The sequence below is a fragment of the Rhinoderma darwinii genome, chromosome 7 (genome assembly GCF_050947455.1).
Source record: "Rhinoderma darwinii isolate aRhiDar2 chromosome 7, aRhiDar2.hap1, whole genome shotgun sequence".
NCBI lineage: Eukaryota > Metazoa > Chordata > Amphibia > Anura > Rhinodermatidae > Rhinoderma > Rhinoderma darwinii.
Genome location: NC_134693.1, coordinates 117,525,775 through 117,545,613, shown reverse-complemented (window position 1 = coordinate 117,545,613; position 19,839 = coordinate 117,525,775). Strand labels below are relative to the sequence as shown.

Below are 19,839 nucleotides of genomic sequence, written 5' to 3'. Positions count from 1 at the left end.
AAGACCCATTTCTGGTCATATTTATAATGCTACATGTGATACATTTGGCACAATTTGGCTTCATTTTTGCAGAGTCGTTTCATCGATCTTATAAAACTTTTGATAAATGTCCCCCAGTGTTCAGAGATTCAGCATAGTGATCTAGCGTGTGCGCAGGTTTCCTCAGGTTCAGAGGATGTCAGTCATTCAGGAGTAGGTAGAAAGGGGCATGGAGACGTGCGTGGAGCAGAATTATGAACTCCATATGAAGTAATCCAGATATACATAAGTATGTTGGCATCCCGTATTATTCATACCCTACATGGTACAAGAAACCGCTGTATGTTATCGGGATCTTGGACCAATCTCAATTAAAATCCCGCTCCTCACCAAGCTGTTCTACCCGATCTGTTAAAAAAAACAAAAAAAACAATTTTCCTGGAGAATTCTTTAATATAACTAGGGCTGAGGAGGGAGGTCAATGTAGAAAAAAAAGGGGTAGCCAGGTTAGAGAGGGGTCAGACTATATTGGTGGGGGGAGAAACAGAATGTGGGGAGAGGACTAGGCAACAAGATAAGGAGATCCTTTCGTTACAGAACAGCAGTATAAAAAAAAATGCCCAAATAATGTCAAATCACATTTCTGATAAAAGTGAAAAACTGACAGGCAAGTTAAAGTGTATGTTCACAAATGCCAGAAGTCTAGAAAGCAAAATGGGGGAGCTGGAGGCCTTGATACTGGAAGAAAATATAGATATAGTTGGTGTTGCTGAAACATGGCTGGACTCTTCACATGACTGGGCTGTAAATCTACAGGGTTTTACACTGTTTCGGAAAGACAGGACAAATAGGAAAGGTGGTGGTGTATGTCTGTATGTGAGAAGCGATATGAAGGAGAGTGTGAAAGAGACAATAGTGGGTGAAGACTGTGAGGAGGTTGAAACCTTGTGGGTGGAACTAGAAAGGGAGGTAAACACTGAAAAAATTACTTTTGGTGTAATCTATAGACCCCCCAATATAACTGAGGAGATGGAGGGTCAGCTATATAAACAGATGGAGCGGGCTGCACAGGCGGGTACTGTAGTGATAATGGGAGATTTTAATTTCCGGGATATTAATTGGTGTCATGGTTCGGCTTCAACTGCAAAGGGGAGACATTTCCTCAACCTGTTGCAGGAAAATTTTATGGGCCAGTTTGTGGAAGACCCGACTAGAGGTGAAGCTCTGTTGGATCTGGTCATTTCTAATAATGCAGATCTTGTTGGGAATGTCAATGTTCGTGAAAACCTCGGTAACAGTGATCACAATATAGTTACATTTTACCTATACTGTAAAAAACAAACGCAGGCTGGGAGGGCAAAAACATTTAATTTTAAGAAAGCCAAATTCCCCAGGATGAGGGCGGCAATTCAGGATATAGACTGGGAAGAACTAATGTCAAATAATGGAACAAATGATAAATGGGAGATTTTCAAATCTACTTTGGGTAATTATAGTGCAAAATTTATTCCTATAGGTAACAAGTATAAACGACTCAAATTAAACCCCACATGGCTTACACCTTCTGTGAAAGGGGCAATACATGACAAAAAAAGGGCATTTAAAAAATACAAATCTGAGGGTACAGCTGTAGCCTTTGTAAAATATAAAGAGCTTAATAAAATCTGTAAAAATGTAATAAAATTAGCAAAAATACAAAATGAAAGGCAGGTGGCCAAGGAAAGTAAAACAAATCCCCAAAAATTCTTCAAGCATATAAATGCAAAAAAGCCAAGGTCTGAACATGTAGGACCCCTAGATAATGGTAATGGGGTGATGGTCACAGGAGATCAAGAGAAGGCAGAGTTACTAAATGGGTTCTTTAGCTCTGTATATACAACAGAAGAAGGAGCAGCTGATGTAGCCGGTGCCAGTGCTGTTAATATATCAGTTGATATACTGAATTGGATGAATGTAGAGATGGTCCAAGCTAAATTAAATAAAATAAATGTGCACAAGGCCCCGGGACCAGATGGGTTACACCCTAGAATTCTTAAAGAGCTTAGTTCAGTTATTTATGTCCCCCTTTTCATAATATTCAGAGAATCTCTAGTGACTGGTATAGTGCCAAGGGACTGGCGCAGGGCAAATGTGGTGCCTATTTTCAAAAAGGGCTCTAGGTCTTCCCCGGGTAATTATAGACCAGTAAGCTTAACATCCATCGTGGGGAAAATGTTTGAGGGGCTATTGAGGGACTATATACAGGATTATGTGACACAAAATAGCATTATAAGTGACAGCCAGCACGGTTTTACTAAGGACAGAAGTTGTCAAACTAACCTAATCTGTTTTTATGAAGAGGTAAGCAGAAGTCTAGACAGAGGGGCGGCTGTGGATTTAGTGTTTTTGGACTTTGCAAAGGCATTTGACACTGTCCCCCATAGACATCTAATGGGTAAATTAAGGACTATAGGTTTAGAAAATATAGTTTGTAATTGGATTGAGAATTGGCTCAAGGACCGTATCCAGAGAGTTGTGGTCAATGATTCCTACTCTGAATGGTCCCCGGTAATAAGTGGTGACCCCAGGGTTCAGTGCTGGGACCCCTATTATTCTACTTATTTATTAATGATATAGAGGATGGGATTGATAGCACTATTTAATGATATAAAGGATGGCATTGATAGCACTATTTCTATTTTTGCAGATGACACCGACACCAAGCTATGTAATATAGTTCAGTCTATGGAAGATGTTCATGAATTGCAAGCGGATTTAAACAAACTAAGTGTTTGGGCGTCCACTTGGCAGATGAAGTTTATTGTAGATAAATGTAAAGTTATGCATCTGGGTACCAACAACCTGCATGCATCATATGTCCTAGGGGGAGCTACACTGGGGAGTCACTTGTTGAGAAGGATCTGGGTGTACTTGTAAATCATAAACTCAATAACAGCATGCAATGTCAATCGGCTGCTTCAAAGGCCAGCAGGATATTGTCGTGTATTAAAAGAGGCATGGACTCGCGGGACAGGGATGTAATATTACCACTTTACAAAGCATTAGTGAGGCCTCATCTAGAATATGCAGTTCAGTTCTGGGCTCCAGTTCATAGAAAGGATGCCCTGGAGTTGGAAAAAATACAAAGAAGAGCAACGAAGCTAATTAGGGGCATGGAGAATTTAAGTTATGAGGAAAGATTAAAAGAATTAAACCTATTTAGTCTTGAAAAAAGACGACTAAGGGGGGACATGATTAACTTATATAAATATATTAATGGCACATACAAAAAATATGGTGAAATCCTGTTCCTTGTAAAACCCCCTCAAAAAACAAGGGGGCACTCCCTCCGTCTGGAGAAAAAAAGAGATTCAACCTGCAGAGGCGACAAGCCTTCTTTACTGTGAGAAGTGTGAATCTATGGAATAGTCACCGCAGGAGCCGTCACAGCAGGGACAGTAGATGGCTTTAAAAAAGGGTTAGGCCCCATGCACACGACAGCAAAAAACCTCAGTTTTTGCGGACCGCAATTGCGGTCCGCAAAAACGGAGCCATTCACTTTCATTGAACACTGACACCTTTCCGTAGCACTACGGAAGGGTGTCAGTGCCGTGGAAATGTTCCGGGAATTATGGAACATGTCCGTTCTTTCGCATTTTGCGGGCCGTGCTCCCATACTTTGTATGGGAGCACGGCCCGAAAATGCGGCTGTCAGTCAGCGGCCGGCCGTGCCCGCAATCGTGGGCCGTGATTGCGGGCACGGTCGTGTGCATGGGGCCTTGGATAATTTCCTAGAACAAAAAAGTATTAGCTCCTATGTATAGAAATTTTTCCTTCCCTTTTCCCTTCCCTTGGTTGAACTTGATGGACATGTGTCTTTTTTCAGCCGTACTAACTATGTAACTATGTAACCAAACAATTAAACTGCCTTTGTAGGTTTGTTTTTTAATTTCTGTCCAAGGTCTTATAAATGATCATGAATGTATTGTTGATCTATCTTTAACGTCCTGAATTCTGACCTGTAACAATATGACTTTCTAGGCATTTGCCAGCAAAGAAGTGATCTTGAGTGGCGGGGCTATAAACTCCCCCCAACTTCTCATGTTGTCTGGAATTGGCAATGCCCCAGACCTCAGTAAATTAGGAATTCCTGTGATCGCTCACCTACCAGGTATGTCTCCTGTCTGCGGGAGTAATTTAGGGTTGTATAGTTAGTTTAGTTGATGTGATGTATCTGCCGTATATGAATTACATGCCATAAATCTATTGTTATAAAGCAAATTGGTACAGCAAGGAAATAACCTGAACAAAAAAAAAAAAAAGAGTTGTTGTTCAGTCATTTCAAGGTTTTGTTGATCTCCAGGTCAAACCACTAATAGCTGCCATTTTGGTACTGTCCGCTTTACATCGACTCTGACTAGCCTATATATTATCTACTATAAGATAAGCGCCACAAGAAGTGTTTGGCAGCCACTTATCACCTCTCCCTACATGCACATTTAGTTGATCTGAGTATACATGTTTATGGAGGTGCAGGATGGGATTGCTGAAGCCTATGGTCCACTTAATCCAGAGTATCCCACTGAAATGCTTTCTGGCAAATGCCATTTCTGAAGAGCCAAACTTCATAGTAAACCGTAGGTGGAGCGACTGCAATCCTCTCTGACCGTTCTTAAAACATATTCTTTTAAGTTATTTTCTTATCGTTCTTGTAGGAGTGGGAGAAAATCTTCAGGATCACCTTGAAGTTTATATCCAGCAGATGTGCACCAAACCTATTACTTTATACCGGGCACAGAAGCCCCTCATGATGCTAAAGATTGGCTTGGAATGGATGTTGAAGTTTACGGGTGAGTGTGTAGTATACACAGTTTATACCGCATACAGTATACAGTCACAAAAGGTGGTAATGCCCATTGACGCTTTGCCTCCCTCTCCACTCATGATTATGTGGATACAGGGTGATAGGGGGCATCTTCAGGGGGCACAAATGCCTCCTGACTGTAATTACAGCCCATAAAGGAGAGAAACTGATGGTGCACTGGCAACAGTTAACAATTAGTTAAAGCGTTATTTGCATATGGATCACTTCTGCATTGGCAGGAACACGGTATGGTAATGGACAGTGGAGGTGGTACATGATGATACATGGGTAACTCGTGATACGTCAACTCGTCTATGATCAAGTATGGATTTTATAATATTATCATATTGGTCGGAAGTCTTTTTCCATCTGACTGTATCGCAGCAGCCATCCGTCACTACAGCAGAGGGACAGAGGTTTACAGGGGATGTGAGACCGAAATGACAGTAAATAGACTTTGTATGGTTTATTTTGCTGTATTTATAGGTTTATATTGCTGCTTATTGCTCTGTTGTAAATATTCTACTTGTATTTTGATCAGTCCTTTGATTTTATCTGTTGACCGGTCAGTGAAGAAAATGATTCACTGCGTCTGTTCTTTTATTTAGATAAAGCAGGAACAGTATATTTAAGAGCTAGAAAACCTAATATTTGCCAGAACTTTATCTCTTTATTTGGTCATCAGGTTATGGGGCTACAGCGCACCTAGAGTCAGGAGGATTCATCCGAAGTGCCCCTGGTGTGGAGCACCCTGACATCCAGTTCCACTTTCTTCCTTCTCAGGTCATAGATCATGGACGAGTGAGTTCTAAGATAGAGGCCTATCAGGTGAGGAAGACGAAGCCTGTTCTGTTCTTATGGATGGCCGTTATATCTCACACATTGGGGTGACTGCATCTATTGTAAATGCACTTAAAGCTGCTCTGTCACCAGTTTCATATTTCTTCTACCTAATCTAATAGGCGCTGTGTTGTTTTTAAAAAAAACAAAAAACTTTTATTAGTGACAAAGTTATGATCATTTTAACATTTATGCAATTTTTTGTAAAAACCCAACTGGGCGTTTTTTTTACTTTAACTAATTGGGCGTTGCAAAGAAAAGTGTGTGATGCTGACCATTCAGCCTCATACACTTCTTCATTTCTATTTCTTCATTCATGTCCAGCTTTAATCACAGCACAGAGCGATCTCGCGAGATCACGCTGTGCCGTCACTTACTCCCGCACTGCAGTTCCTTCACCGGATCGTCGGGAGAATGACCAAACATCTGGAGGCGATGTCTGGTCATTCTCCCATCGCTCTGGTGAAGGAACTGCGGGAGTAAGTGACGGCACAGCGTGATCTCGCGAGATCGCTCTGTGCTGTGATTAAAGCTTGGACATGAATGAAGAAGTGTATGAGGCTGAATGGTCAACATCACACACTTTTTTCTTTGCAACGCCCAATTGGTTAAAGTAAAAAAAAAAACGCCCAGTTGGGCTTTTACAAAAAATTTGCATAAATGTTAAAATGCTCACAACTTTGTCACTTATAAACGTTTTGTTTTTAAAAAAAAACAACAGTAGTCATCTACAACACAGCGCCTATTATATCAGGTAGGAGATAGGGAAGTATGAAACTTCCGAAAAAGCTATGTTCAGGACAACACAGATACCATAGTAATGATATGTCGCTAGAATATTAACTGATCAGTGGGGGGTCCTAGAATAAAGGGTAACTGCACGGTACTCCCTTCTGATTTTCTTTCTGTACAACGGCGCTCCCAATCCGGTTTTGTGCAGGAAACGCACTCCGCACCATTCACTTGCGATAAGTCACCGTGACCCCTTTATTCTAGACATCATGGGGATCTTAGCAGTCAGAGCCCATAAATCAGATAGCAATGTCAATATATTTAGTATGGTGGGAAAATGCCAACCAGAATAGCGACATTGATAAAGCCCACATCAAGACTGTGCAACATCCCTTTTGACCGGCAAAATGATCAAGTGTCTTTATTGGGGTTCAGTCTATTGAACACTAAACTGTAAAAAAAAATAACCTTTTATTTTACTTTATTTAAACTCTATGTACACGGCTCAGTCTATGGATGATCCTCATACAAGTCGCTTACAGAGATCAAAGTACATGACTTGTCCTTAGAAGCGGCGGTTAAAAGGAGGCGGTCAGCAGTTTTGAGGCCTCAACACTGCTGACATGTTCCCTTTAATGCAGCTGTAAAATATAACTCATGTCTCTCTTATCAGTTGTGACACTTTGCTGAATTTACCCCGTTGTCTGTCAGCTGGCAGTGAAAGGGTGTTTCTGAGTTTTTAGAATAAAATTTCAGTAAAATGTTCAGTACAAAATTCCAGGCATTATTCCAATAAAATGTCCTGCAAACAATCTTAAAGAGAAACTGTCTAATTCTATGTCAGGGGGCTGGGAGCAATTCTTCTTGCCTATTGATTGGTACTTCAGGGGGGTTATTCAGGGGGGGGGTTCCCCCCAATGGTTTGGCTATGATTTCTCAATGTGCAGATAACCTGACCTAGAGGAAGCCCTTATTTAAAGCAGTGATTCCCAACCTGTGGTTCTATAGCTAATTGTAAAATAAGAACTACAAGCATGTCCAGACAGATCTAGAACTGTCAGGGCATGCTGGGAGTTTTAGTTTCACAACCACTGGAGAGCCACAGATTGGAGACCATTATTTAAAGTAGAGCTCATTGTAATTTGGAGGAGTCATGTATGTAATATACGCATTGAATGTCCATCTTTTCTTTACCTGTCCACATGTACCAGAATTGCTGCAGACTTGTGTAGGTACTAGGGCCTGTCCACACACAACGGAATTGCTGCAGAAATTTTCTGCAGCAATTCCGTTGAAAAACGCAGACATTCCGCTGTGGCAAAAATGCACCATTTCCTGCAGGTTTTTTTGTTACTGCGTAAACTTCTGCATTTTTCCCCAATGTTGGCAGATGGTGACATCTCCTCCTGAAAAACGCAGCAATTCAGTCCACTTTCCGCCGCAGGAATTGACGTGCTGCAGTCAGAAAAATACGCACCGCAGGTCAAATTCGGCTCAGAATTTTTACGCAGCGTGCGGATGACATTTGTTGAACATCATCCACTTTGCTGCTAATGTATTCTGCTGCGTTTTTTAGGTCCGCAATTCCGGACGGAAAAAAACGCTACAATTCTGCAGCGTGTGGACGAGCCCTTACAGTACCAGCAAGTGGATGAGATGCAAAACTCCACATGCTGCAGAATTTTTCAGCGCGGAAATTGACACGTGGTGCAAATTTTAAAATCTGCAGCGTGTACATTTCTGTTGCAGATTTTACCCCTTTCAATGTTGCGGGGGTGACGTTCGTGGTAAATCCACACCAGAATCTGCATATTAAACGTGTGGATTTTGTTATGAATTTGCAGGGGAAAAATGTGTTGTGTGTGGACCCGGCCTGAAGAGTTAACTGCAGATCTGGATGATAATTACACATTGGAAGTGTTTGTGTCTCTGAGCTGTGGGATTCTAATGACTGACGGGTGATTCAGGATCCGCGTTCTATAATGTGCCATTAGCAGGGAAACTAACAGCATCCGAGTGACGACGGCGACAGCTTAAATGTTCAGGTCATTTGAAGACAAGGGAATCTTTATTTAAAGTAACTGTCGGCTCTAAAAATGGTTCTAAATACCGACCGATGTCAAATAAGCAGCTGTGCCCCAATAAACCCAAATGCCCGCAGCAGCTAAAACGGCACATCATACGTGGTAATAGGGAATATTGTACAGCTAGACTTTGGATGGGGGCATGTTATTTAGGAGCATGGCATGTAGGGGTAAGCGGCAGTAAATGTGCTTCATACCAACCAGGTTCTCTTAGGTGTGATCCATATTGTTTACTACAGGTCCATGTTGGAACTATGAGGGAAACCAGTGCTGGGTGGTTGAAACTTCAGAGCGCCGACCCCAGTGTCCATCCCTTCATCAACCCAAATTATCTTTCAACAGGTAAGAAAGAATATACTGGTCCGTTAATGTAAATGGAGCACAAATAATATGTTCATTGGGTGATCACTTTGCTGTGGGAATGAGAGGAGGACACCAAAGGGGCGACCAGGGGAAGAATGGAGAGGACGATGGGTGTTGTGAGAAGCACTGCGGGATATTCTGCTTTATTTTCTGAAGGCAGACAAACATTTTAACGCCATACATGACATGTCAACTGAATATGTTGCTCTAGGTAAGAACCGCATATTACAGGGACAGGTCTGTTCTCCTATTAGCCAAAACGGCACAACAAAAAATATGCCATTTGTCTAATAAGAGCGATCAAAGAATACACCGGACTCCTAGTTATAAGTCCGGTTTATTGATAAGGAGGCCTCTCCTCGCCCTCCTGAGGGTATGTTCACACGTCTTATTTTTCTGCCATTTTTCGGGGGATAAACGCCCTGAAAAATGGCTGAAAATATCTGCCCATTGATTTCAATGGGAAAAACGGCGTTCCGTTCCAACGGGGCATTTTTTACGCAGCCGTTTTTAAAAAAACGGCGTGTGTAAAAAAAGAAGTGCATGTCACTTCTTAAGCCGTCTTTGGAGACGTTTTTCATTATGTCAATAGAAAAACAGCTCCAAAAACGGCTGTAATAAACGGCTGAAAATCAGAGGCTGTTTTCCCTATTTTGCAGCCGTTTTTAGTTTAGCATGTGAACATTCCCTAACCGTTATTGACGATTGCTGTGTATCTGCATCCCAGTACCAAAGGCGGGGGCAGGGGGAGCGGGCTCCTCATGTTTAATCGCTCCTTTTAGCCAAACGGCACAATGTTTTTTTGTTTTTTTTTGTGCCTTTTCGGATAATAGGAGAACGGACCTGTCTGTAATATTCTGCCCTTCTCTAGTGGTCTACTTAATGGGCAAAGTCTAAGCCATGAGTCATGCATAAACCTTAATCTACATATGTGTCCTCCCTTAAATTATCTCTAAACCACCCAACATATCCCAGATGTATAGTGCGAGATGTTAAATGGTAACTAAACTTTTTAAAAACATTTTACATGTCGTAGTGAGATGTCAGAACTTTTGATCGGTGGGGGTCCGAGTACTGAGAGACTCACCGATCGCTAAAATGAAGCAGCGGAGGTGCTCAGGTTAGCGCTGTGCCGCTTCGTTTCTGATTGGCTTCCCTCGGAGCGGTGTACAGACTCAGACTTTCTATTGAGCCCGTACACCGCACGCTCGGCTTCTGAGGAAAGCTTAACAGAAAGGAAGACGAGTTTTTTTAAAAGCTTATTTTCCCTATAAATAAATAAATAACACAAAAATTGATACCTCCAACGGACGCTATCTTTCGCCCATAAACTCCCATGTTAAAGTATGCATTTTTTACTGGATTGGCAATATTGTATTGAATTGGTATCATGACAAATTGTACAGTATAACTTAACTTTCTTTGAATTGCATTAAGGGTGGACACATCTATAAAAAGGTAAAAACAATAATGCTATGCTTCTACATATCATAATATATCTTCATAGGGGTTAGACCTTTATTTTTCAGATACAGAGCGCCGAATCTCCTGTATAGAGTAAGGCCCCATGCACACAAACTTGTTTTTGCGTCCAAATTCACCGCAAATCTGCGGGTGAATTGCGGTCCCATTAATTTCTATGGGCCCGTGCACCCGACGGTGGTTTCCATGGTCCGTGCATTGCCCGGGAGCCTGGACCGCAAAAAGATAGGACATGTCTTATTATGAGTCCAGGCTCATAGAAATGAATGCACGCGGTGATGTGCAAAGCCCGCGATTTGCGGGCGGCCCGCGGGTGACACTACACGGCCGTCCGAGCCGCAAATCAATGCTGTGCACACCAATACGGTCGTGTGCATGAGGCCTTAGGCCCCATGCACATGACCGTATCTTCATCTATCTGTAAATATGGATCCATAGACATCCGTATATGCAAATACGGTCTGTAACACATTCAAATTTGAGTAAAGGTTCAGATAGCACCAGATACGTGGAAGGGTGAGGTTTTGCACGGATAGGGGCCCAACCCAAACATAAATATGAAAGAGTATCCGGCACACCAATATAGAAAAAAAGGTATTTTTTTATTTTGTTTTTGTTTCTAATGCCAGTGGCAGAGTGCGACGTTTCGGTCTAGGTGACCTTCATCAGGCACTGAGCCGTGCTGGGCAACTGAATTGACGAGCGCTAGTGGTGCTGATAGCGGCTGGCCATGATACAGCGGCCAGCTGCTATCAGCACCACTAGCGCTCGTCAATTCAGTTGCCCAGCACGGCTCAGTGCCTGATGAAGGTCACCTAGACCGAAACGTCGCACTCTGCAACTGGCATTAGAAACAAAAACAAAATAAAAAAATACCTTTTTTTCTATATTGGTGTGCCGGATACTCTTTTACATTCAAATTTGATCCGTATATGCGGATCCACAAAAAAAAGAGGGAGGTTGCCAATGATGTCACCATCATGTTGCATAGCCACGCTTCCATGAATACAGACGGTTTACAGATGCACATCCGTAGCCGTCCGTGTTTACAGAAGTGCCCATAGGCTTCTATGGGAGAGTTCGTGCCGTAATTACCGGCAAGAATAGGACCGGTTCTATAATTTTTTTCAGCACGGACATCCATCTGTAAAAATGTAGAAATGAATGGGTCCGTAATTCCGGATTAAAAATACGGTCATGTGCATGGGGCCTTAAAGGATACATTTCTAGCCGCCGGTATCCCCTTGTCGTGACTGCAGTCAGAATAGTATAATCTAACACTGGGTTATGCAGAGGATTTGGAGCTCTATAACCGAGAAACAAAGTTCCATCCCCTATAAAGGTCTAATATGCAAATAATCCACAAATGACATAGTACAGAAAATGATAGACTGTTCACTGTAGAGGATACATGGGTTATCGCTACATTTTCTTGTATACTCATTTCTACTGTCCCCTGAAAATATTATGTGCAGTAATTATTTAATTTTATATCTTGACAGAAAAGGACATAGTAGATTTCCGCCATTGCGTGAAATTGTCCAGAGAGATTTTTGCCCAGAAAGCGTTTGATGAATTCCGGGGACCTGAGATCCTGCCGGGTCCCAGTGTTCAGACGGACAAAGACATTGACACCTTCATCAGGCAGAAATCCGATACTGCATACCACCCATCCTGCACCTGTAAAATGGGACAGTGGACTGACACCACAGCTGTTGTTGATCCCGACACAAAGGTTATAGGAGTGGAAAATTTAAGGGTTGTTGACGCATCCATCATGCCAAGTATTGTAAGTGGCAATTTAAATGCCCCAACGATCATGTTGGCAGAGAAGGCTGCGGATATTATTAAGGGAGTTCCTTCACTTGAAGAAACAAATATTCCAGTCTACAGACCCAAAAGTCTTGAAACCCAAAGATAATCCATTTCCTTAATCATTTACAATTAGATCGGCATAAGGCAATGGAAAGGAACTTGTCCACCAAGATGTTCTCATTCTGCCCCCCCCCCACCCCAGGAGAATGTAAAAGAAACCACCGAAGTATATTTTGTCTTCAAGAAAATTCTGTTGAAACCAAAATGGCAGGTAGATTTAACCCTGAAGAACCATTAGAAGGTAACATTTAGGCCGGATTCAGACGAGCGTGTTCAGTCTGTGATATAAGGTCCGCAGGTCGGCCGCATTTCCCGGACTGAGCACACTGCAGGGAGCTGGGCTCTTATCGTCATCGTTATCTATGACGCTAGGAGTCCCTGCCTCTCCGCGGAACTACTGTCCCGTACTACTGTACTGAAAACATGTATTCAGTAAGTGACAGTTTTCCCGCAGCGAGGCAGGGACTCCTAGCGTCATAGATAACGATGACGATAAGAGCCCAGCTCCCTGCAGTGTGCTCAGTCCGGGAAATGCGGCCGACCTGCGGACCGTATATCACGGACTGAGCACGCTCGTGTGAATCCGGCCTAAGAGAGATCGCTCTGTGTATAATTGAGGTGCACAAACCCTTTTACTCACATCTCTTGAGTTCTCCTCCGGAGAAATTACAATAGTCTTTCTTTACTGGGAGCAACCAGTTCATACATAACGATGTCCATTTACGGAAGCTCTTCCATTGAATAATCCCTACTAACCGTCCAGAGAGCCTAATGAGTAACTTCCCGTATCAAGGGCAGACCTCCTCCCCCCCCCCCACTCTGTATAGGGAAATTAGGAACCTTCTGACGAAATAGACGAGTCTTTCCCTCTTTCTTTTTGGCCGAATCTCGACGATAAAGATGACAGTCCTACCCAAATTGGTTTTTCTTTTTTGAGACACTGCCTATTCCGATATCCCTGAGAGATTTTAGGCCCCATGCACATGACAGTATTTTTCGTCAGTAATTACGGGCCCATTCATTTCTATTGGTCACAGACACCTTTCTGTATTTTTACTGACCCTTTCATGGAAGCCTATGGGAGCTCCCGTAAATATGGATGTCTCTCGGCAACATGTTGATGACATAATTTGCAACCTCCCTCTTTGTGTACATATCTGTATATACGGATGAAATATGGATGCCTACTGATCTGTATTTACGGACAGTGTTTCGGGATAGATGAAAATACTGTCGTGTGCATGGGGCCTTAGAGCACCACAGGCGGCTTTCTGGCGATCTATATGGACCAACAAACGCCATAGAATCGCAAAGTTGGTTTTGTTGCAGAGAAATGGGAGACTTGGCTGTTCCAAATGTAATATTTTATTATTGGGCTGTTCACTTACGTAGAATCCTTGCATGGTCCATGGAACACATGTCAAGAGGTTTTCTCTCTCCTCCCAGAACTCCCCATTATCTCTTCCATACAACCCCCATCTGGCGGATAGCCTTACTCCAGTGAGACTAAACCGTGGATTCAGAATAAATTATTTTAGTATGCTGAGATAGTTAATCCCAGATCGAAACTTTTTTTACACTTTTTTTCAAGATCTGCAGGATAAATTCCATCTGCCCCCCCCCCCTTCCCCAAAGTGACTTTCATTTTTTTCCAAAGTAAGGCCTCACTCACAAGACTGTAATTTTCATCCATAATTACGGATGAAATTGCAGACCCATTCATTTCTATTGTCCACGGACACATTTCTGTATATTTACGGAGGGTGTGTCCGGGCCGAAATGATCCGCAAAATATAGAACATGTCCTATTCTTGTCCGCAATTGCGGCACAGACTCACCCATAGAAGTCCATGGGCGCTTCCACAATTGCGGACGGCTACGGATGTGTATCCGTAGCTGTCGGATCCGTATATGCAGACGGTAAAAACGATTACGGCCGTATGCATGAGGCCTAAGCATTACGCAGACTCTCTTTCAAGGCCTTCAGGTTTCGTCCCACAACATTTAAATGTCTATGTAGGTCTGGTGCCTCTACTAGAGGCCTCATCTCGGCTACTTATGCCATCGGAGTTAATCCGGACCCTACATGATTATCTAGACATACATACATAGTCTGCTGGGATGTGATATAGCTCTGACTGAACCCATTAGCACATTTGCTTAATAATATCCTCCCTCTTCCAGTTGGGACCTGTATGTCCGGATGAAAGATGTCCAGAGTTTAGAATATCTTACAGTCCTTATCCAGAATAGGACTGACCAGTTTGATTTAACATGAGATATGTAGGATACTTACTGGGTTACCCATCCTCTGCCATGCCTGCACCCATCGACTCTTCCCTCTGATCCACACCCTTCCTCATGTTCTTCTGTCCTGTTCGTCTTTTGTCTAGTCTTCCTGTGATTTGTTGAGCAGTATTTTATATTTTTGATATTGGCGAGTTCCAATACTTATTTTCTTGATAAACACTTTATATGCGTCTTGTTTTGTATTTTCCATCGATCTGGAACTGTTACTTTCTATTGTCATGTGTAACGGGCTGATGATGAAGGATAAAACAATGAAAACAAATAAATTGACTCCAAACGGGTTTGTTTTTCTCCTGCACATGTTTAATGAAGATGTTGTGGAATTTGGTGCAGAAAATCTGCTTCAAAACTGCAGGTAGTTCCGCAGGTAAAATCCGCACCTAATAGGTTTTTTTTATGCGTTTTTAGGGTATGTTCACGCACTTAACAAAAAACGGCTGAAAATACGGAGCTGTTTTCAAGGCAAAACAGCCTCTGATTTTCAGCCGTTTTTTTTACGGCCGTTTTTGGAGCTGTTTTTCTATCGAGTCAATGAAAAACGGCTCCAAAAACATCTCAAGAAATGACATACACTTCTTTTTGCGAGGTGTTTTTTTTACGCGGCCATTTTTAAAAACACCAACGTAAAAAATGCCCCGTGGGAACGGAACGCCGTTTTTCCCATTGAAATCAATGGGCAGATGTTTGGAGGAGTTCAGCCCCCGCATTTTAAGGCGTTTTTTCAGGGCTTTACGGCCTGAAAAACGGCTGAAAATAGCCCGTGTGAACATACCCTTAGGTGCAGTTTGTACATTTTGATGCGAATATAGGTTCGGCTTTATGCTGCAGAACTGGGTGCATTTTTTTTTTAAAACTAGTCCGATACAATTCACAAGCAGAAACGCAGGATAAATTAACATGCTGCGGATTTTAATATACACACCGCAGGTCAATTTACGTGCAGAAAAAAACCCGCAACATGTGGATGAGATTTCTTGGAATCTCATTTACTTTGCTGGCACTGTATTACGCTGCGGATCTGCTGCGCGGCAAATCCGCACATGATACGCGGAGAATCCGCAGCATAATACAGTAGTAGCAGAGTGGATGAGATATGAACTAATCTCATTCACACGCTAAGATACGCCAAAAAACCATTCATAAATATACCAGCGGTGCGTTATTTTAATCCGCAGCATGTCATTTTATACTTCGGAATCGCTGGTTTTCTGTTGCGAGTTTTCCCCATTGAGTTCAATGAAGAGGTAAAACATGCAACAAATAGTTGCGATTTTTGCGGTGGAAAAGCTGTGATTCCGCTGCAAAAATCGCAACTTAGAAAAAAGAAAAAGCTTATGCTTACCCATATCTCTATGCTTCTCTGTCCAGGACGGCCTCCTTGAATGACGTTTCATCCTAAGGGCTTATTCACACGAACGTATAATACGTCCGTGCTACGCGTGTAATTTGCGTCGCACGGACCTATGTTACTGAATAGGGCCGTTCAGACTGTCGCTGAATTTCACGCAGTGTATGTGCGCTGCGTGAAACTCACGACATGTCCTATATTTGGCCGTGTTTCGCGCAGCACGTTCCCATTGAAGTCAATGGGTGCGTGCAAATCGCGCTCGGCACACGGAAGCACTTCTGGGTGCCGCGCGTGATTCGCGCAACAGCAGTAAAAGCAATGAATGAAAACAGAAAAGCACCACGTGCTTTTCTGTTTGTAAACCTAAAACCAGTGTCATAATGATGCCGGCTGCGTGAAAATCACGCAGTCACTCACCATATGCTGATGACACACGGACCTTTTGCGCGCAAAACGCACAAGCTCGTGTGAATCCGGCCTAAGTGACTACTGCAGCCAGGAGGCCGGGCTGCACGTACATCAGAGGGACGTGTCGTCTTCGGGTAAGGCCCCATGCACACGACCGTAAAAAACCTCTGTTTTTGCGGACCGCAGTTGCGGTCTGCAAAAACAGAGCCATTCACTTTCATTGAACACTGACACCTTTCCGTAGCACTACGGAAGGGTGTCAGTGCCGTGGAAATGTTCCGGGAATTATGGAACATGTCCGTTCTTTCGCATTTTGCGGGCCGTGCTCCCATACTTTGTATTGGAGCACGGCCCGAAAATGCGGCTGTCAGTCAGCGGCGGGCCGTGATTGCGGGCACGGTCGTGTGCATGGGGCCTAAGTGTAAGCTTTTTTTTTTTTTCTTCCTGCTCTTTTCTGCAGCGGACATTCCAGCTGAAAAACCGCAACCACAGTCTGGGGGGTCCGGGGCGGATATGTTATTACTTTTGCACAGCGGAACATAGCCTTAGGGCCCATTATTGTGTATGGGCCTGCGCTTGTCTGGTACTCTAGTGGTCCAATCTGATCCAGTAAATTTTCTGAGCAATCTTACCCAGTATTCTGGCCTGCTGAATAATAAGACCAATGCCAGGTCAAGTAGGGTTCACTTGTTAATTAGGATGATCACATTGCAAAATTGTCATAGAAAAATGTTACATGAAATTGACAGAGCACAGGCGTTCGCTTTATGCATTGATTTATAATAATATGATGTTATTTGGATCCAAATGTCAGCTAGAGATTCAGCATTTGATGTGTAAAAACGCAGCAAAACACTGTAGGACTCGGGGGCAACCACCACCCCTACACCCCTATAGTTAGCCTGTTTGCGTTCAGCTTTCTGTTGTTCTGCTCCCTCCTCTGCAGTCCGGTCCAGCCTCCCTGGATGACGTTTCATCCCATGCGACCGCTGCTACAGCCTGTGATTGGATGCAGCAATTACATGGGATGCAACGTCATCCCAGGAGGCCGGACTGGATGAAAAAACAGACTACTGGGTAAGTTTTTATTTTTTCGTAGTTGCGATTTTTAGGTCATAGCGAATACGCCGCAAAAGTCGCAACACTGGGCTATGTGTTGCAGGATTTGCATCCCCATTGAAATCAATGGGGAAAACCCACAACGGAAAAGCAACTAAAACGCAGCATAACTTGACATGCTGCGGAATTAAATTCCGCATCGCAGGTCAATTTATTAACGTTTACGCTGCGTTGGCATGAGATTTTCTAAATCTCACCCACTTTGCTGCTACTGTAAATGCTGCGGAATTTCTGCACACAATTCCGTTGCGGAAATTCCAAGCGTTTACACTACGTGAGAACCCGGCCTTAGATTTTGCCATTCTTAGTAGCAGCCGCTTCATAGGACACACGACACACAAGTCAGAACAGAACATACTACACCCGTAGAAAAGAGGTTTATTGATTCAGGCATTATTCAATCATGTGTCCTCTGTGTTGATGCCTCATTGTATCTGCACACAAACCATTGATAAAACAGACATTTTACCCAATGAATAATGACCTCGCTCCGTCCACTAATTCCATTGCATTATTTCTGCCGTCAACTCCTTTTCCATACACAATGTCATATTTTAGCGCTTCAGACCCCCGTATTATGTCACTGCCACCAATATCGTGCAGCCAGTGATGAACTCCAGCTCTCGTATGGCTGCGCTCCCCTACAGTGCAACATATTTTGTATATTGCATAAATAGCAATTCCCTAATAGATCATCTTCAGAGTAACATTTCAATCATACAACAACAGGTCGACTTTTCTACCAGCGCATTAGCAAAGGCTGAAAATTGCAAATTCCCAACAAGCTTCTTATCAAATCTGCTTGTAAGTGGAGCGATCCCAATAATAAGTGAATATTATGAAATTGCTATTTATGCAACCTGCACGTAGAAATCATGTAGACAAGTTGCACCCTTAAACATGACAATATTGGACTATGCAAGGAACCTGTAGAGCAAATTTTATATATATATATATATATATATATATATATATATATATATATAATGCGTATTTGGGCGAAGACCTGGCCTAGCGCCCACAGCTCTTGTAATATGATTCTTTGTATAGGGTGTGTGTGTGTTAATCATGAAATCTGGCTGCCCTGTCCTGTTCTACTCCTCTCTTCTCATGGCTGCCCTGTCCTGTTATACTCCTCTCTGTTCTCATGGCTGCCCTGTCCTGTTATACTCCTCTCTATTCTCATGGCTGCCCTGTCCTGTTATACTCCTCTCTGTTCTCATGGCTGCCCTGTCCTGTTATACTCCTCTCTGTTCTCATGGCTGCCCTGTCCTGTTATACTCCTCTCTGTTCTCATGGCTGCCCTGTCCTGTTATACTCCTCTCTGTTCTCATGGCTGCCCTGTCCTGTTATACTCCTCTCTGTTCTCATGGCTGCCCTGTCCTGTTATACTCCTCTCTGTTCTCATGGCTGCCCTGTCCTGTTATACTCCTCTCTGTTCTCATGGCTGCCCTGTCCTGTTATACTCCTCTCTGTTCTCATGGCTGCCCTGTCCTGTTATACTCCTCTCTGTTCTCATGGCTGCCCTGTCCTGTTATACTCCTCTCTGTTCTCATGGCTGCCCTGTCCTGTTATACTCCTCTCTGTTCTCATGGCTGCCCTGTCCTGTTATACTCCTCTCTGTTCTCATGGCTGCCCTGTCCTGTTATACTCCTCTCTGTTCTCATGGCTGCCCTGTCCTGTTATACTCCTCTCTGTTCTCATGGCTGCCCTGTCCTGTTATACTCCTCTCTGTTCTCATGGCTGCCCTGTCCTGTTATACTCCTCTCTGTTCTCATGGCTGCCCTGTCCTGTTATACTCCTCTCTGTTCTCATGGCTGCCCTGTCCTGTTATACTCCTCTCTGTTCTCATGGCTGCCCTGTCCTGTTATACTCCTCTCTGTTCTCATGGCTGCCCTGTCCTGTTATACTCCTCTCTGTTCTCATGGCTGCCCTGTCCTGTTATACTCCTCTCTGTTCTCATGGCTGCCCTGTCCTGTTATACTCCTCTCTGTTCTCATGGCTGCCCTGTCCTGTTATACTCCTCTCTGTTCTCATGGCTGCCCTGTCCTGTTATACTCCTCTCTGTTCTCATGGCTGCCCTGTCCTGTTATACTCCTCTCTGTTCTCATGGCTGCCCTGTCCTGTTATACTCCTCTCTGTTCTCATGGCTGCCCTGTCCTGTTATACTCCTCTCTGTTCTCATGGCTGCCCTGTCCTGTTATACTCCTCTCTGTTCTCATGGCTGCCCTGTCCTGTTATACTCCTCTCTGTTCTCATGGCTGCCCTGTCCTGTTATACTCCTCTCTGTTCTCATGGCTGCCCTGTCCTGTTATACTCCTCTCTGTTCTCATGGCTGCCCTGTCCTGTTATACTCCTCTCTGTTCTCATGGCTGCCCTGTCCTGTTATACTCCTCTCTGTTCTCATGGCTGCCCTGTCCTGTTATACTCCTCTCTGTTCTCATGGCTGCCCTGTC

General features: G+C 43.4%; 1 protein-coding gene across 3 annotated transcripts in view; it reads left to right on the top strand.

Annotated features, from left to right (window-relative positions):
- The window catches only part of CHDH (choline dehydrogenase), a 32,812-nt gene extending 20,337 nt beyond the window's left edge, over positions 1-12,475 (top strand). For all 3 annotated transcript variants that reach the window (XM_075832374.1, XM_075832373.1, XM_075832376.1), the window contains 5 exons: positions 4,000-4,129; positions 4,674-4,808; positions 5,508-5,650; positions 8,718-8,820; positions 11,826-12,475. In XM_075832374.1, coding sequence (XP_075688489.1) covers positions 4,000-4,129; positions 4,674-4,808; positions 5,508-5,650; positions 8,718-8,820; positions 11,826-12,244 — 930 coding nt within the window. In that variant the 3' untranslated portion in view covers positions 12,245-12,475. The remainder of the gene's footprint in view (positions 1-3,999; positions 4,130-4,673; positions 4,809-5,507; positions 5,651-8,717; positions 8,821-11,825) is intronic.
- The last annotated feature ends 7,364 nt before the right edge of the window (positions 12,476-19,839 follow it).